The sequence below is a fragment of the Alligator mississippiensis genome, chromosome 6 (assembly GCF_030867095.1).
Source record: "Alligator mississippiensis isolate rAllMis1 chromosome 6, rAllMis1, whole genome shotgun sequence".
Classification (NCBI taxonomy): domain Eukaryota; kingdom Metazoa; phylum Chordata; order Crocodylia; family Alligatoridae; genus Alligator; species Alligator mississippiensis.
This window is the reverse complement of record NC_081829.1, coordinates 55,764,906-55,784,741: the sequence shown is the minus strand read 5'-3', so window position 1 is coordinate 55,784,741 and position 19,836 is coordinate 55,764,906. Positions and strand designations below refer to the sequence as shown.

Below are 19,836 nucleotides of genomic sequence, written 5' to 3'. Positions count from 1 at the left end.
AGGATTGCGCTCGGCGATGGGGAGAAGAATCGATAGGTGATCAGGCAATCGATCAGCTCAGCCGCAAGTCAGATATCTTTAGAGGCACTCTGCAGCGTGCTCAAAGTTCTCCGACTTGGACGGAAGTCGCACAAAATTTTATACGGCCAGCAAGCCAATTACTAGCCGCCACATAGGAATAATTTAGAACTGGCCAATAGCGGGACACAAATTTGCATGCGAATGGCGGGAACTCTCTTGCACCGGGGTTTTCTGTTGCAGCAGAAAACTTTTGCTGTGCAAGAGACTCTCATATGGCGAGAAAATTCCATCGTGCCGAGGCACTAAAATCATTGGGTTGTGACAGTCTTATGTAGAGTTTAGACTACAGGTTGTAGAGGATGGTTTGCATATGGATCATTCTATCTCAGGCAGGGTGTTGGATTAGATGCCCTCTGGAGGTCCCTTCCAGCCCTACTTCTCAATGATTCTCCTCAGCACTAGCTAGTTCTGTGCTGAAGAACTGCATCCAGTTCTAGGCATATTTTAAGAAGGATGCAGAAAAACTGGAGGTGGTTCAAAGAAAAGCAGTTAATATAAAGGTTGAGAGATTTGGATATTCTTAGCTTGGAGAGAGGAGATTAAGAGAGACAGGATAACAGTTTTCAAATATTTGAAAGGCAGCCATAAAGACCACAAAGAAATATTGCTCTCCTTGTCCAAAAAGGACAGGACAAAAGGTAATGAGTTTAAACTACAACAAAGGGATATAGGTAGTAGCCGCGTTGGTCTACGGACATAGGCAGACAAGATTTTGGGGGGTAACTCTGATATCTTTTATTAGATAGACTATTTGAGTTGGTCTAATAAAAGATATCAGAGTTACCCCAAAGAACTACAGCAAAGAGGATTTAGATTATACCTTAGAAAAAACTCCCTAACTATAAAACCAGTAGTACAATGGAACAAGCTGCCTAGAGAAGTTATAGGATGCTCATTATTGGAGGTTTTCAAGATGAAGCTGAATAGGCATCTAATGATTTTGAAATGGAAAATCCTGCATCTGTGCAGGGGGATGGAGTAGGAGACTTAATGTTCCTTCCAATTCTAAGATTCAAATTAAAAGCAAAGAAAAAAATACATAACAAATAATGGTCTAAACCTCTAAAAACCAGTATGTTCTGAGGTATTCAGAATACAACAAAAAAAAACCCCTTAGTTTCTGTCTGCCTACTGGCAGCCTGAAATTTACTGCTTTCAGGTAAGGAAGAAGTAGAAAGAACAGGGGTATTGTGCTACCTGTAAATCAATTTTCCTGTATTCCATAACACTTGAGGAAAGTTGAGATTAGTTTTTCAGTGGGAATTGTGAGGTTTCTTAGGAGGCAAATATCATTCTAAGACATATAACTAGAAAGGAGGGTGATTTCTACACTCTTACTTTGGTTAGTTGGGCCCTGCACTTTAAGAAAGATAGATCAATTGAAGAGAGTCCAAGAGAATGCAACAAAAATGGCAAGAGACTAGAAAAATGACCCACCAAGAAAAAACTGGAGGAATTTGGGTTTTTCTCTAGAAAAGTGAAGACTGAAGTAGACATCACAGTCTTCCCACATATTTAAATATTTGTTTTACATATGTAGATATTTTAATGAAAAGTATAGTGATAAATTGTCCTCTGAATCCACTGAGATTAAGCTGATTACTTCTTGCTCTATTTCTAACAAAAAAGATGTATGTCAGGCATCAGGAAAAAGTTTCTAACTAAAAGAACACGTGAGCACTGGAACAAGGCTACCTACAGAAGTACTGTAACTTTCTTCATTGGAAGTGTATGAGAATAGGTCAATCACCTATCTGGAGGGTTTTAGTATACTATTCCCACCTCAGGCCCCATCCAGCCCCACATTTCTATGGTTTTATAGTGGGACCAAACTGTTATCTGAGAGCAGACAAAATGAATGCAAAAAAAGACTGTTCTGCCAAGGGATATTACAACCTTTAAAATTACGCAACATAAATAGCCTTATAAAAACTTATAGATGAAGTACAAATCAGGAAGGAATAAACATGTTTTTATGCAAATTATTTTAATTTTCCCCTTTTCAAATTTCCCAAAGTCATAAATATACATACTGTGCTGGTGCCATCTCAACCCTGAGAAGGTGATCCTTAGCATAACAACCTGGTAATGCTGAAAACCCAATCCTGTTTTGCTTCATGAGTAGATGTACTTTCCAAGATTTTTAATAGAAACAAGGCTGCTCTTTAAAGAGGACAACTATTCATTCTTTATAGTTATTTTTTTCCATCAAATAGCACAATTTAACACACAAAAAACCAAGGAAAATTAATTGCATAAAACATAATTGTACATACCTTGTTTCTGACACAACAAGTATATGGCACTCCACACGCCAATGGCCCTGGTGCAGAACAATCATGGTATGGATTCTTTGTCCAGTCTTTATAATCTTCTCCACCACAACACTTGAACTTTAAAAATAAAAATAAATAAATCCCATCTTGACATACGCTGCTTTTCTAATACTTGCAAAATAAATAAGAGTATCATGATTAATCTAATGGTAATATTAGCAACATTAAGGGTAGCTATGTTCCTCCATGATTTGTTAAACTAGTAAAGTAACAGACACCAAGTCCACTTGTGTTTTCTTGACAGACTGTTGGTCTTTGTTTGGACATAGTGACATTTTTTTTCTTTGCTGGATTTTAAGCTAGTCATTTTGGATCTGGCTCTTTAAAAGAACAAGCTTGAAATCAAGTTGTAAAAAGAAAAAATATATATATTATTTTACTAATAGGGTGACTGATCCTCAAAACCAATACTGTAAATGTACATTATTCCATTTAACTAAAAGCAGTCACCTAGCATGTTTTATGAAGAAAAGTATAAGTTAATTTAACATTAAAATTCACAATCACTGTGAATATACATAACTAATGTGAGAACACACTTTTAAAGGATCTGAACTAAAATAACAAGATTTCCTAATGGTTTGTTTTAGGAAAATCTTTCCATGTTAACTTTGGTTTCAAAAGACAGACCAACATTTCCATAGCAATGTTATAAAACTTATCTTCTATAGCCAAGTTTTTAAAAATGTTTTTATGGTCATCGACATCTATGCCACACACAGGCCCCATTAGCACACTTCAAAATATTTTCTGTGTCTTCTACAGTCACTGAAGTGCGCATGAGAATTTTTAACTAAAACAATAACTATTTCAACACAGCAGCTTTAAAAAAAGGGCTATGAGTCAACTACATATGTTATTAAGTAATGTTCAGCTGTGACCAGTGCAATCTCTGAATTTAATTACAGGTATTTTTCCAGTAAGTGTTTCAGTTTAAATAAAGGCCTTACTAAAGAAGCTTCTTAATCAAAAAATTAGTAATTGATGGAAGTCACTCATCGTGGTGTCCTGTGACCAGTGGGGTCCCCCAGGGCTCTGTCCTTGGACCCATACTGTTCAACATCTTCATTAACGATGTGGACACTGGAGTCAGAAGCGGACTGGCCAAGTTCGCCGATGACACCAAACTTTGGGGCAAAGCATCCACGCCAGAAGACAGGCGGGTGATCCAGGCTGACCTGGACAGGCTCAGCAAGTGGGCGGATGAGAATCTGATGGTGTTCAACGCCGATAAATGCAAGGTTCTCCACCTTGGGAAGAAAAACCCGCAGCATCCTTATAGGCTCGGCAGTGCTATGTTGGTTAGCACTATGGAAGAAAGAGACTTGGGGGTCATCATTGACCACAAGATGAACATGAGCCTGCAATGCGATGCTGCGGCTAGTAAAGCGAGCATAACGCTGGCTTGCATCCATAGATGCTTCTCAAGCAAATCCCGGGACGTCATTCTCCCCCTGTACTCGGCCTTAGTGAGGCCGCAGCTGGAGTACTGCGTCCAGTTTTGGGCTCCACAATTCAAAAAGGATGTGGAGAAGCTTGAGAGAGTCCAGAGAAGAGCCATGCGCATGATCAGAGGTCAGGGAAACAGACCCTACGATGACAGGCTGAGAGCCCTGGGGCTCTTTAGCCTGGAAAAGCGCAGGCTCAGGGGTGATCTGATGGCCACCTACAAGTTTATCAGGGGTGATCACCAGTATCTAGGGGAACGTTTGTTCACCAGAGCGCCCCAAGGGATGACGAGGACGAATGGTCACAAACTACTACAAGATCGTTTCAGGCTGGACATAAGGAAGAATTTCTTTACTGTCCGAGCCCCCAAGGTCTGGAACAGCCTGCCGCTGGAGGTTGTTCAAGCGCCTTCATTGAACACCTTCAAGATGAAACTGGATGCTTATCTTGCTGGGATCCTATGACCCCAGCTGACGTCCTGCCCTTTGGGCGGGGGGCTGGACTCGATGATCTTCCGAGGTCCCTTCCAGCCCTAATGTCTAAGAAATCTATGAAAACATTGCATAGCCTTCATAAGGGGACATTCAGGGGCCGAAATCTTTACATTGTCTTCAGTAGGTTTAGAGTGGGCCCTTAGGGCCACAAGTATGGAGGAGTGCAATTTGCACTTCATCTATCATTTAAATGCAAGTTGGAACTCCACAGGGACCCTGCCAGAGTCCATAGATGACACATGACAACTTATTCCACTGGTAATGGGAGTTGGACTAACACACCAAAAGACTATAGCTGCTTGGAGACAAAAACAACAATAAAACAACGGTGCTTTACCTTAAACTTGGTGCATTCCTGCACCCAGAAAAGGCAATATGTTAGTTGGACCTGACTCACCCAATGTCTGTACAGATCAGACACTTTAGTGGGGCTTTTTTGGCACCTTTATCTAATAGCTGATTGAATCAGCTATTAGATAAAAGTGGCAAAAGTCCCCACTGAAGCACCCAATCTATACAGATGCGCTGCTTCATTCAATAAAGCTCAGTTTTCTTTTTTTTTTTAATGTCTGCAAGCAGCCTATGTGATTAAATCCTCCTGGATGTGACCTCCCAGAAGACAATCTAGTGAGGCCAACAGGCACTCCTAGGTGGGAGAGTGCCACTGTCTCCCACCCGGAGCACAACGCAGCCCAACCCCACCATCAGGAAGAGCCCAGTGCAGCCCCAATTAGACAATTAGACAACAGGTGCACTCCCAGGTGGCACAAGAGAAGCAGGCCAGCCACTGCAAATAGTTGTATATGTTTCTGTATGTAATAGAGCAGAGGTGGGCAAAATGCGGCCCACAGGCCAGATGCAGCCCGCCAGGCCATTCTATCCAGCCCGCAGGGCCCCTACAAAATTTAGAAAATTAATATATATCTGCCCCTGGCTGCCTGTCATGCGGCCCTCGATGGCTTGCTGAAACTCAGTAAGTGGCCCTCCGCCTGAAATAATTGCCCACTCCTGTAATAGAGTGCTCTATATCATAAGCTTCCAGATATTCTAGAATATACTCCAAAACAATTTATTACCAAGGATGACAATGAGGATGTTATCACCTCTTCCATTCTGAGATTGCTTTTAGTTTAACGATTTTCAGGAAAAACAAACCTCCTTTTGAACAAAATCCATTATGTTTTTGAAGTCCAGGTCATCATAGTAATTTTGAATTCCTCTTCGGATATTTTCATTTAAAAAGTCAATTGTCTAGAGGACAAAAGGAAGTTAGACAAGTTAGAAAAGAATCAAGCTCTAATGATATCTTGAGCTTGTCAGTGAACACAAACCTAATACAAATAAACATATTGCATTTGTAGAAGTAATTCATAAATAACTTGTCCCCCAATTCTGCACAGAATGACACACCTCCTTTCTTTTAAGCACAAAACCAGTCCCATTGACCCTTCCCCTTTAATATTAATCACGTGTGTTTTTAGAAGAACTTAATATTTATTAGAATGCAGTGACATCTAACACATCTCTCTCTTGACTACAGCTCCTGTTCAGCCTCTCCTGCCGTGGCTGCGTCCTGATCATCAACAACCTGGCAGCTGCTACTCTGGCACAGTTGTGCTATCTTGGAGCTGTCAATGACTCCATTCAAAAGGCTCCAGTAAGCTGTCCTTTACCTGCCACCCACCAACAAGCGGTGTCAGGACCTGACTGACCTGGCAAACAGGGTGACTGTCTCTGCCCATAAATGCTTCAGCATCTTCTCTTTGCTGATGATCCCTTCTCCTGGCAATGACTAGTCTCTGCTTTCCTGTGTCAAGTAGAAGACCTCAAACACAATCAAGAACTCTTCCTCTTGGATCCTGATGGCCTTGGTCAGAATGCCCTCCCACCTTTTACTGCAGCCTCGCATCTTCAGAAAGTTTCCCAAACAGAACTACGCCACCAGCCCCAAACCAAGCTGGCCTTCTCACTAACCAGCACTGATACACCCTGTCCCCAGCCAACCACAACCTTCTGATCCTTTCTCAAGCAGGTCTCCCACTCAGATTCCCCTGTTTGCTACTTCTGCGATCATTGGCTTCTGCATTCACTGAATTGTCCTTGTGTGTTGGCTTAAGACAGAATGTTGTAGGCAACTTTGAACTTCTAAGCAGTTGTATGGATTTGTGTGGTACGAGTCATATGCCTCTGAGTCACAGAATTATAATTTTCAGTGTTTGTCCTAGCACTGTAGGTTAGATGACTATTCAGGGAATACAATTAAAAGCAAGAGGTGACTGATGCTGTCAGCCCCTCAGAAGCCGGAAATTAAGGTATGGGCAAAAGCAGACATCAGTCCATCTGTGTTCAGGAAAAAGGTCAGATGTTCGTGGAGGCCCAGACAATTAGACAATGCTACCAGCTCTCCTAATCTTATCTTAAATCTCATCGTATTTGGTGTTTTCCTAAAAACTCAAGCTTGGAAAACTATCCAGGTTTTCATCAATCCCCAGAAGGATGAGGAGACTACATGCTGCAGAACCTAAAGTGGGTGATCATCTTGCAATGTGTTTCTTCCAGCCAGAGAACTAGAACAAGATGGGAGGTAGTTAGCCCCTTGTTCCTATAGCCCCACATTCATTTAAACCAGGGGTGGGCAAAATGGCCGATCTGGCTGAAAGCCGGACTCCATTTCCCAGCAGCCCCTGCCCACATGGCTTGGTCCAGTTTCTAGGGAGACCCCAGCCACACCTGGGTATGAGAGCTCAGACTGGCGTTGCCTTGGAGACCAGCCGCACCCAAGCTGGCAGCACACACAGCAGAGCAGCGCAGGGGGCTGCTCCGGAGCCACTGGGAATTTGCAATGGGGACCGCTTGCTCTGGAGCCAGGGCAGAGCCACAATCTGTAGCCTGCATGCTCTGGGCAGGGGTGCACAAGCAGGGGATGGCAGCTCTGCCCCAGCTCCTTGCAGCAGTGACAGCCTTGTCTGGAGCCTGGCCAGACACACAATCCCCTGCTTGCGTGCCCCAGCACGGCTGCGTCTGGTCTCCATGGCAACCCCAACCTGAATTTTCCTGCACAGGTGCAGCTGAGGTCTCCATGGAAACCAGCCCAAGCCATGAGGGCAGGGGCAGCTGGGAAATGGAGTCCAGGGCCAACCAGATCCGGCCCTCGAGCCAGACTTTGCCCATCCCGGATTTAAATCTTTGTCACTCTCTGCCACTATACAAGAGAGACCTAGTATTAGGAGGTCATGCGCCTGAGAAGCATAAGGCACAACAATCCTATCCAATGAGGAACAAGTACTGCACATGCACTTTGAAACTAGATCATATTCAGAAACTGATCAATCCCTTTGATTGTGTCTGCTCCAAACAATTGAAGGGAAAAATCTGGAAATGGGAATACATAGATATAGTTGCCCTATTTTTTTTCTTGAAAATTAGGCTTAAGATACAGGTGAAAAGGGCAAGGATGACAAAGACAAACCCAACACCAACAAAAAAAGTAGCTAGCATGCTGGAAAATTCATCATCACATTTTGGGTGCAGACAGAAGTCACATTTTTTGTATGATCTAGCCCCTGAAAGCACTCTAAAGCCATGACATAACATGTGTGCATGGTTGCAGAGTGCTTTTAAAATGGCTGATCACATGGAAAATTAACCCTCAAGGGTTCATTTTTCATGCAGGGGTGAGCCTGTCAGCCAGGGAGGCAGGGGGAGGTGGGCAGCACAGAGTTGCCACCTTGGGTTTGCCCAGTCTGAGCTGGAGGGGGCGGGGAGCTGGAATGGAGCCCCCTTGCCTCATGGGTCTCCCCAGCCACACCCGCGGGGACACAGGGCCCACAAGGTGAGGGGCTCCATTCCTCCTCGCTCTGCCCCCCCAGCTCCAGCTGGACCTCTTGAGGGTGGCAGCAAGCATGCAACGTCTGTATGTGGTCATGTGTTTTTGTTTCTGTGTGTTTGTGTCTTTCTGTGCTTTTGTTTCCATGTGTGTTTGCGTGTTTGCGTGTTTTTGTTTCCGTGCTTTTGTTTCCACGTGTGATTGTATGTTTTTGTTTCCGTGTGTTTGTGTGTACATTTTTGTTTCTGTTTGTGTGTTTTCTCTGAGTGTTATTGTGAATGCATGTGTTTGTGTGTGAATATTTGTGTTTGTGTATGCTCATGTGCATCTTTTTTGATTTTGTGGATGTGTGTGGCATTAAACAGTAAAACATGAGCATTTTTCCCCAACTTTACAATTTTTTTATATGTAATTGTTTTTCTGACTTCTTCATTTTAAAGGTAATATTTAACCATTTCTTCCTGTCATTGCCCTTTATATCAGTACATTTTTTCCCCAATATTACCATTTTTAACGTGGAATTTTCCTATATCTTTCCCACTTATCATTTTTTAAATGTTATGATTTTTATTAATATTTTCACAACTTCACTGTTTTTAAAGATAAAATTTCACCCTTTTTACAATTTTTTCTAACTTCACTGTTTTTAACAGTAAAACATTATCATTTCTCCTGACTTTTTTACCATTTTGAACAGTAAACTATTATTTTTAGATCATTTTACCAATTTTAAGGGTTAAAAAACAGCTTCTCTCAACTTTAACCATTTTACAGTAAAATATACAATTTTTCCAACTTCATTTTTAAACTATAAAACTAAAAAAAGTTTTAGTTTTTACCCTCTTCAAGACAGTACCATATTTTAATAATAAAGAAAAAAAACAAAACTTTTTCTTACTTGTTTACCATTTTTAATGGCTAAATATTACCATTTTGTTTGCCTTTTTCTGACTTCACCTTTTTTAATGGTAAGGCGTTACGTTTATTCCCCCCAACCTCTTTTTCTCCAACTTCACTATTTCTTAATGGAAACATTTTGTTTTTTTCTGGCTTCACCATTTGTAACAGTAAAACATAACCATTTTTTCACCATTATTCCAACTTTTCTTGGTTTTTAACAATAAAATTTTACTTTTTTTTCTCCTGACTTCACCATTTTTTATGGTGAAAAATGCTTTTTTCCTAGTTTTTACCATTCTTGATGGTTACATTTTACATTTTTTCCCCCTAGTGTATTTAAAGATAAAATTATACCTTTTTTCCAACATTACTATTTTCCTTGAATTTTTTTGCCATTTTAAAGGTAAAATTTCACCATGTCTTCTGACAGCACTGTTTTTACTGTCTCTCTCTTTTTATTTTTTTTACTGTTTTTAATGGTAAAAATTACCTTTTTAACCATTTTTTTCTGACTTCAACATTTTCAACAGTAAAATATTAGTATAGGCACAACAGTAAGTTCTTAGCATTCTTCTGACTTTCTAACTGTTTTAAACATTAACATGTCACTTTTTTTTAATGGTTTTGTGAATTTACCTTATTTTAATGGTAAAATTTTAAAAACAACTTCCCCTTTTTAATGTTAAAATTTACCCTTTTTCTACTGTTCTTTCTGACTATAGTGTTTTTTTGTGATCAAATTTTACCACTTTTAATTATTGTTTCTGACTTCACCCTCATTCACTGTTTTTCCTGCCTTTTTGATTTAATGGTCAATTTTACTTTTTTTTTCTTTTACTATGTTTCCTTCTTTTTTGTTTTTTCCCATTTTTATCATAAAGTTGGGAAATGTTTTTTTAAAAAATGGTAAATTTTTTGATAAAGTCTAATAAAAATGGTAAAAAGGTAATTTTTAGCAATAAAAACAGAAAAATTACCATTAATAACAAAAAGGCAGAGGAAAACCATTAAAGATGATAAAAATTACCATTTTCCCCAATCTTTTTACCAATTTTTAGAATAAAATTTGACCTTTCTTTACTGTTTTTTCTGACTTCACCATGTTAAATGGTAAAATTATATCTTTTTTAATTGTATTTCCTGCCTTTTTTAAATGGTAAAATCTTACTATTTTATAATTTTTCTGACTTTGTTGTTTCTTAACAGTAAAATTTTACCACTTTTATCTGTTTTTTCAGATTTTATCATTTTTCCCAACTTTTTTACTGTTTTTAACAGTAACATTTTCCCCCAACTCTGCCATTTCTGAAAGAAAATGTTTTCACTTTTTTTAACCAGTTTTCCAAGTTTTTTTTTTTTGGTTTTTTTTGGAGGGGGTGCCATTTTTAATGGTAAAATGTTACTGGTTTTTCTAACCTACCATTTTAGAGTAAAATTTTATCTTTACTGTTTTTCCAACTTCATCATTTTTTAACCAAAAGATTTACCATTTTTCCCAGGGTTTATACCCTTTTAATGGTATTTATTTTCCATCAAGAACAGGAAAGTCAGGAAAAATGTTACCTTTACAACAGGGGTGGAAATTACCATTTTTCCTCCTTTTACTATTTTGATGGTAAAAATTTACTGTTTGCCCCCAAGTTTTTCATCTTTTTTAACGGTAAAATGTTTCCCAACTTTGCCAGATTTAGTGGTGGATTTTTAGTTTCAATATGCCCTACATATTTTGTTGGCTGCAAACAGAACAAATTCATTGCTGCTGCACAAAACAGCCTTCCATGTCTAAATACATATAATAAAAAGATAAGATGGTCATCTAAAAAAAAGTTCTCCTATATATCTTACCTATATACACCTACCACACTTTCACAGTTACTACACATTATTTTCTTTCTTGATCAAATTAATCAGAAATTCTATTCTACTTATACTCATCAAATTCCAAATTGTGGTCATCCATTAAGAGACTTACAAATAACAAACTGCTGTGCAATATTATTCTATCTTCTAGACAATCAATAGGAGGAGATAGACAAGATCTCCTGTTACTTTTACTGCAGGAAAAACTTCTGCCTCAGTTGAACTAGAATATCACCTATTACTAGCGTACCTTGAAACATCATCAGATTTAAGAAAAAAGCAAAAACATTGTATCAAATACTCAGGCTTTATATCTGAATCTTGGGAACAATATAATCTGTTTTGAGTGAAAAGTACTGTAATTCAGTATTACTCATTTTCAAGCCACAGTAAGCGTACTGTACAATGAACACAACAAATCCAAAATAAGAACAACCACAGCCCTTAGAGAATACACACATGGCCCTACCAATACCAATTGTCATAACAACTTCAAATGTAATGTATGCACTAAAGCAATGGGGACAAGCTGTACAAAAAAGCTACGTTAAAAACAGATACACACCTGATACTTCCATTGTAATACAAGATAAAGTATGACAAAGAAATGCCGGTGAATTTCTTACAGAAAGTATGACTCAAGGAAAAGCAATGCAACTTACCAGCTTTGAGAAAGAAGCAGAGAAAGATGAGAAAATGAACAAGCAAGTGACTCATGCAAAATGCCAGCCTTTATTGCAGTACGTATTTCAATGCAATGCATCACTGAATTATTCAGACCTTTTAAAATTGCTTCCTTATCCCCAAATATTAACATGAAGCTCTCCTAACAGAGGTTAGTTTACTGTCAGGTCTCTTCAGTTCTCAGCCTCCCTGCTTAAACAGCCAAAATCAACAGAAACAAAAAAAATGACCATTTGATCCATTTTCTCTGTTAAAAATCAACAGCAACCTTCTGTTAGTCTACAAAAAATTAATTGAATCCAAAACTGCTTATTTACAATGACATATCTTCACTCTGATGCTTTCCAATGAATTATGCACTATTGCTGGATTTCATTTTGATGCTTCCTCTTCATACTCCAAGTGGAATTTAGAGTAAAAATTTGTGTGATGTAAGAGTAAGTTAATTTCACTGTTTCTTATTGTCAGGGGTATGACTGGGATGTGCACGTTTGGGGCTTGACCCTAAAAGAGTCATAACCAGGGATCCTGGTTTTCTCTGATAAAAAAAAAATCACAAATTCTCTGATGAAAAATCACATATTCTCTGACAAAACCCCCAAAATCCGTTATTAAAATTAAAAGCCCCCTGCAGCACCCCCCAACCCTGCTGGTGCCCCTCAGACCCCCCAATGGCTCCCCCAGCCCTGCTGCTGCCCCTCACTGCTCCCAAAGCCCCCCAGTACTGCTGGTGACCCTCACTGCCCCAACAACCCCCCCCCCGCCCTACTCATACCTCTTGCCCCCCAACCACAGCCCTTGCTCCCCAGCCCTGCTGGAGGGGGCCCCCAGCTGCCAAGGCTATGGGGCCAGGAACCCACGTCTGCAGCTCCCTGCCCCCAACAGCAGGCAGCTGCAGCAGAAGCAGCATGGAGCCAGCTCCCCCACTGCTGCCACCCGCTTGGGTGGGGCCAGCTCCTGGCTCCCCCAGCCCTGCTGGTGCCCCCCAGCCATGACCTGCAAACCCCAGCCCTGCCAGAGGGGCCTCCAGCCCCCTGCAAGCCCCACTTACCACTCAGGCTCCAGGAGCGAAGAGTGAGGCTGAGCTGAGCCCACCGGAGCAGTGGCTGAGTGACAGCCTCAGGCCCCACCCCTCCCCCTCTGGGCAGGGCTTAAGAGTTTCTTGCCCTGTTTGCAAACAGCTTTTGCAGGCTAGAGCTCAACCAGCCTGCAAAACTGTTTGCAGAACCAGGGAATCCACGGGTTTCTCTGCTAAAAGGAGAAATCCACGTTTTTTTCTGATAAAAAGGGGAAATCTGTGGTTTTCTCCATTTTTCTGTGGGAAACAGAAAACCTGAATCCCTGGTCATAACCCAGGGGATCAGGAGCAGACAAGATCAACAACAGACAAAGTCCAGACTAGTCAAAAGTCAGGGGATCAAGAGCAGGCAGGTCAGGAGGCTGAGGTTTGTAAGGGACCTCATGGTCACTGTGAGTACAGCCACAAGGCAGAGGGGTCAGGAACAGGAAACAGGAATCCAGAGCACAGTCACTAGCCAGAGGGTGCAGAACAGGCAGCTGTAGCTGTAAAGGACTGAATGTGGGCAACTGCCAAACTAAAGCTACAAGCTATGAGCCACGAGTTGGCTATCAGAAGACAGGGGATTGAACAGGGGTCAGGAGCAAAGAGTGGATCAGAAGCCAGCAAGGCTGGAGTCTGAAATAAGGAGTCAGCAGGGAGAAACCAGGAACAAGGATGAAGCCAGTAAGCCAAGAAGCAGGAACAAGCAGTAAGAAGTCACAAATAGGTAGGAACAAGGGTGCAGGTGCTTGTACACATGACAATCATCACCATATACACATGACAAAAATTTCCTTTGTATGGCTTAAGATCATCACACAATACATGTATGCAAGGTTTGGCAGTTTCAAATGAGCTTGCAATCTTGCAAACTAAACCACATCCCCATGTAGTTTAGTTTGCAACATTGCTACTTGCAACATTGCAGCCTTTAATCTGCCAGTTCATCCCCTGGCTGCGGGAGAAGCAAGCAGGGTCTGCCAAAAAAAAGGATAAGGCCCCTCACCGTTTCTTCCTTCAGTAGGTGCCTGGTGACCACAGGCACCCACTGAAGGCAGAAGTAACGAGGAACCCAAACCTTTGTTATTTTATTTTTTTTGGTAGAGCCTGCCCGCCTCTCTCACAGCCCGGGGGCAGGACGGGACAAGTCAGCAGGCTGAACGGCCCCTGAGCTGCGAGGGGGCCCTGGCCCTTCCCTCCACAGTGGCATCACCACCTAGGGCTGCTTGGGCAGCCTGTTAGTGGGCTGGGTGCTGCCCCAGCTTGGAGGCAGCACCCAGCTGGATCCAACTCTCCCCTGAGATCACCAGGGCTTCCAGCACCCTGTGCATTGTCCCTGCTGCCTTCCCACCACCTGGGACCACCCATGAATGGGCTGGACTGTCCCTGCCACAGCACAGGGAGGCAGCAGGAGGGTGGCTTGGTGTGCTGGTGGATGGAGAATGTGGTAGGGATGGTGGCGGGCGGGGGGGCGTATGAGCGTGGAGCCCAGGCCAGTGTCTATGGCAAGGGTTGGTGGGGCCCAGGGTGGGGTGGCAGGAGTGCAAGGTCCACTCCAGCATGTGGTGCGGGAGCGGCTGGCAGATGGGTGCGGAGGAGCAGCAGCAGTGAAAAGGGGGGGCAGGGGGCATGAGCACAGAGCCCGGGCCGGCGGGGTGGCAGGAGTGCAGGGCCCAGGGCAGGGATGCAGGAGTGCGGGGTCCAAGCCGGCAGGTGGTGATGGAAGGGCGGAGAAGCAGCAGAACCAATTATATTTATTTACTTTCATTTCTGTAAGAAAATGGGTTTTGCTTAGCACAGTTCCACTTAACGCTTGGGGTTTTTTTGGAACCCATTAAGAGTGCTAAGCAGAGGTTGCCTATAACCTGCTGGGCACTGACAGTGTTGCTTCTTATAAGCAGGCAGCCACACCCGCAGGGCCAGCTGGAAGTATTCCACAGGGGGCAGTTTAACCTGCCAGCTGCCCTGACCCCTGACACTTGACCTGTCTTCTCAAGTCACAATTCAATTTCAGAACTTCATGACAGCACCAAGAAAAAAGAAAAAAGAAATAAAAACAAGGAGGAACCCAGAAGCTTGTTTCAATTTAATAATGAGACATAAAACAGTAAGGTTTATCTTTTTTAATGATATTTTTAAAGCTCTGTATAGTAAAAAATACCTTTTAATATGGGATAATGTAGAAAATATGGGAAGAGAATTTTTTTGTTGTTCCTTTCTCTTTTTTTGATATTTTCACCTATTTTCCCACACTAAAAGCAAAAAAGCCAAAAGCATGAACTTCTGCTACTGAAGATGGCAAATATATTTATGTTCGAAGGCGCTACTAATACAAAATTTTTGACTACTGACAGCCATAAAATACTGTCCACAAATAAATCCGTTTCTTCAATTTAATCAGTATTCAAAGTGTTTGATCTGTTCCAAGAACTAATCTCATTACTGAGGAAGAAGAGGGGAAGGATGTGTAAAAGAGACTGGGTTACTGAAAGATGCCTACATCTCCAAAAGTAGCTGGAAACTTCATACACAGCAAAAGGTAAAGCAAAGAAAGATAAAGCAAAGGAAATATTTTACAGTACAGAAAATGTTAGCTCTCCTTCAGTTTTTTACTCACATGCCACGTATGTAACTTTCTCCTTATTCTTTAGTCTCAAGATCTTTTGTATACATTACTGCAATTCTATTTTTTCTCTACTAATTAGTAGGGGAAGGGGAAACACTTATCTTCTTATGTCTTAACACAATATCTTCTTCAGTCCCTTGTAGTTTAGTGCTCAGATGACAATTTAAAAACTCACTCACTAAATAGCCGTATCTTCACGTCACACTCTAGGGAGTAATAAGTTAAACTAATTTTACTCACATGATTTCTGAAGATCAATGCCACAACTCCACCAATTAGTTCAATCAGTAGACAAATACCAAGAATGTACATAAACTGCAAGACAAAATTGCAAAAAAAATCTGGTATACAATCAAGATCTTTTTTATCAAGTAATCTTTTTAAATCAGGAACTTTTAACTATCAATATTCTTAGCAATTCTCTGAATTAAATTGCATTTTTGGAAAAAAAAAAAAAGGATTCTTTAAAATAAATTGTTCATGCTTAAGAAACCCTCTTTTCCACTTTGCTCATTCTGCCTTTTATCTACTTGACAGAAATTTACTATTTCCCTGTTTTGAATGGAACAGAAATAAGTGTGATATAAGTGGTAATGCTGCCAAAAAAAATCCTTCCCCCTCTTTACAACAGTATCATAGCTCTTAGAACCAGGGGAATGATACAAGTCACACAGAACATTACGTTTGTGTACTTCCTGAAAGATGGTTCCTATTTATAGGTTTAAATTTGTTAGCAACAGTGTTTAAGAAACTCTAAAGAATTTTCTCTGTCAGCTCAACACTAGTGAAAGCCAAATTTTGGCCCCAAATTTTGGACTTAGGTAGTACTAAGAGTGTGACCTGGAAGTGCTGCTTTTAAAACTAGAAGCTCAACAGCATAGGACTTTTAAATTAATATTTATGTAAAAAAACCCTACTATGCTATAAGTGAAGCATACCAGTACCAGAATGATATTCCAAGTTACAGGATGCTTTATGTATGTAAGAATGTTTAGACATTCATTTAAAAATGTTTTAAAGGTTGGGTACATTTTCTTACATGAAAAACCCTTCAAATCATCTTTTTTTTAAAAAACCTCCCATGCCACCAGTGGAATCCCAGTGGAAAAGGGATCTGATGATCTCTTGCGTGAGACACATCAGTCCCTAACACATGGAAAGCAGACCTAGATCAATACTCATCTTAGAAGTTGAAGTGTATTCTTCTGCATCAGACTTGGGAGTCTGATAACTTTCTTGGGGTGTGCTATGCTCTCATGACTGGCAGCAGTTACAGGTGAACAACTACTACAGTCCCCTTTTTTCCAAAATGTGGAGACAAAAAACTAGTGCCGTGGTAGGCTGGAACTTTCTGGATTTCCTGCTTCTGATCTACTCCTTTCTCTCTCACTTCTCTTCAAAACTCTGAATATGAGTGACTCAGGAAAGCACAGTTGCTCACTCATGAATACACATATACATGCAAAAGCTGGAAGGAAAGTCCCACTCCAAATACCCCAAACCATTCACTTCAGAAAAATTAGCTTTGGTTTTATAAGTTCAGAGACTGACATGAGTGTCACAAGCCATCTGGAAATACCAAACAGAAGTCTTTCTTCTGATAGAGAGAGAATTACACTGAGAAATAGGCACCAGGAACTTTCATTTTTCAAATACCAATACTATGTCATTAGCAAGAACAAGAAAGTTCCCCGCATTAACTTGGGAAGACACCATAATGCAGAATTAGAGACACTCTTCTCATTCTGTTCTGTTCTCAAGTTCTCAGCAATTTGTGTGTTGTATAAAAAACATAGCTTAAACACTTTCATAGTCTATTTCAATTCCACTTTTTAAAATTACAAGCACTTTACATTTTTGTTTGTATAATTCATATTTTAACTATATCAGAGATAAAATTTGACAAGTGAATAAAAATTATATTTGCATGGTTTTCTTATTGTAACCTATAATTTAAATTTGTGAGAACATTCAACAAGGTGCATAAAATTACCCTGAAACAATTATTTTGCCCTGCCAGAGCCACTGCAGGGAAGGTAAAAAAATGCAAGGAGGAAGGAGAGCCACCCCTGCCTCCATTCTGGTGCCCTGCACTGAGGCAGTACCCAAAATTAATGCCCTATTCATCCACCCATAATTACTGAAGCTTCAATGACTACAAAGTCTATAATGACTAAAAATAATTCATGATCCTCAGGGGCAGATCCAGAGGGGGTACACAGGGGGGACATGGTTGAACCCCTTTCCCCACTGTAGGTCACACATCAGTCGCTTCCCAGCACCCTGGATGCCTGCATCCTCTGTGGAGTCTAAGGCATGGCTAGGGCCCCAGGCTGGCATGGGACACCTGTGGGAGGACCAAGCAGGGAGCAGTTGAGGAAGTGGGAACCTGCCCAGTGATACCACTGTCTCTGGCTGACTTGAGGGCAGGGGAAGCCTCAGGACCACTCCTTCCCTTCTCCAGCAGGGGACTACGGAGAAAGTCTGCTCAGCACATTTCCCCTGCCTGGCCTGGAGTTCTAGCTGCAGGCAGCAACTCTACAGGGTGCCAGGCTCAGCCAGGAATAGCACTGGCAGTGGGTGGTCCCCACTTTCAGTGCCCGCTTCAGCCACCAGGGGACACCACAGGACTGGGCAAGAAAGCACGGGCAGGGTGGACCTGCCCATCGCTGCTGTCCCCACCTGAATGCAACGCTCCACGCAACTGCTCAAAGAAGCTCTGGCTGGAAGGGGCCAGGAGCAGCTCTGGGGTTTCTCCCCCACCCCTGGGTCAGCTGGGGACACCAGCTGTGTTGGGCAGGTCCCTCATCCCTATGCCCTAGACAAAGGGAACCCATAGGCAAGGCCTGAGAGAGGAAGAGAGAGAATGGGAGGGGAGGGTGGGGAGGGGAGGGGAAGTGGTTGCACTGGAGGCAGCGGGTGCCAAAAGGGGAAAGGAGAGAGTCTTACCTGATCTGGGTATTCATAACCCCTAGCAGTTACTGCCCTCATGCAGTCTGTCTGCTGGAGGTGATGGGGTGGGCAGGACAGCCACCACCCTGCAGTGCTAGTGGCATCTCCTGCACCCCCTTTTTCAAATTCCTACATCTGGCCATGATGATCCTGGTTATCATCTACAAAATCCTTAATTTTCTAAGGTCCAATTACCTCAAAGACTTCCTCCTTATATCCTGCGTTATCAGTGACCCATGCAACGAACACTTCAGGTATCTTTCTCAAGGATGTACCTCATGGAAGTTTGGGATAAGGCATACTCATATGAGATCCTTTGGCATTGATATTACCAAGCACATACCTTCTTTCAGGGTGAAATATAAAATGTTTCTTCATTTAGGCTTTTCTTTCACTGCAGGCCCTAGAATTTATTGCAATACAGTTTGCTGACTATTTTTATCTGACATAGATCGGAACATTTGGAATTACTGCCACAGAAGATCTACTTTAGGTTTTAAAAGACATCATTTGGTACAATTCTAATTTCACTGTACATGAAGTGTGTTTAGTTATCATGGACATGGAAATCTATGAATTAGTAAATATATACTACAGACATGTAGAATAGTAGTTTAACTGAAATTAACAATCTGGCATTACTTGCTATTTGATTTTTTGCATGTTAGTGGTTCATTTGTCAAATTATGAAGATATGGGTAAGATTTTCAAAAGTGCTCAGATTTGGCTAATTCTGCCTGTTGGGATCAATAGACTTAATATGTGAGCAGAATTAGGTCAATGGTGAAAACTTTTAAAATCCAACCTGTACACGTTAAATAAATATTGAAATGATTCATTAAAATGTTCCTGTGAAATCAAAGAGTCATTAGAATAAATCATAACTCTTTCTAGAGTAGTCTGTGCACCTGTATTTTATAGTCTCTTGCTAGTACTTATTGAAAAGTTGGGAGGGAGTACTAACTAAGCTATATCAAACTGTTTATAAAATAAAGAAATCAAAAGGAGAAATTATGAGGACTGGCTTCAAGCAACCTTTTTTTTTTTAAACTATTAAATAATTCATTTTAAAATGTGAGTACTTACTGCTTGAAGAAGACATAAATTATCTCTTAAAGAAGCCAGGACACCCATGAAGGATACGAAGAACATCACAATGCCCAAGAGTATTAAAATAATTGCTGGGGCTAAAAAGGCACTTTCAAGTGTTTTGTATTTCTGTCTTTCAACTTCTGCATAAATTCCAACAGCCAGAACAAATGCTCCAATCAGCTGCAATGACAACAACAAAAAAACAAATACAGGTTTTATTGGTTATTCAATTCTAGCACTCTCCTCAAATACTGAGATCATACTTGATGAATATACTATTACATTTGAAGGAATATAGTGGCAGAACACTTAAGAAGTATCACTATAAATTCAGAACCCTCATTTGTTACAGACTTGTGTTGAAAGCCATCCCCAGTCATTTCAAATGACGATTCAGACCCAGAAAGTCAAGGAGGCCAGACATGTCACTTCAGGCATTTTTACACGTGTTCCTGACACAGCACCAGGTGCTTCTA

General features: G+C 41.2%; 1 protein-coding gene across 1 annotated transcript in view; it reads right to left on the bottom strand.

Moving 5' to 3' along the window:
• TSPAN15 (tetraspanin 15) overlaps positions 1-19,836 on the bottom strand; it is a 61,449-nt gene that overhangs the window by 26,514 nt on the left and 15,099 nt on the right. The window contains exons 2-5 of the mRNA XM_019484377.2: positions 19,355-19,540; positions 15,557-15,631; positions 5,516-5,611; positions 2,358-2,474 (exon numbers count right to left, since the gene is read on the bottom strand). Of these exons, the coding sequence (XP_019339922.1) occupies positions 2,358-2,474; positions 5,516-5,611; positions 15,557-15,631; positions 19,355-19,540 (474 nt within the window). The remainder of the gene's footprint in view (positions 1-2,357; positions 2,475-5,515; positions 5,612-15,556; positions 15,632-19,354; positions 19,541-19,836) is intronic.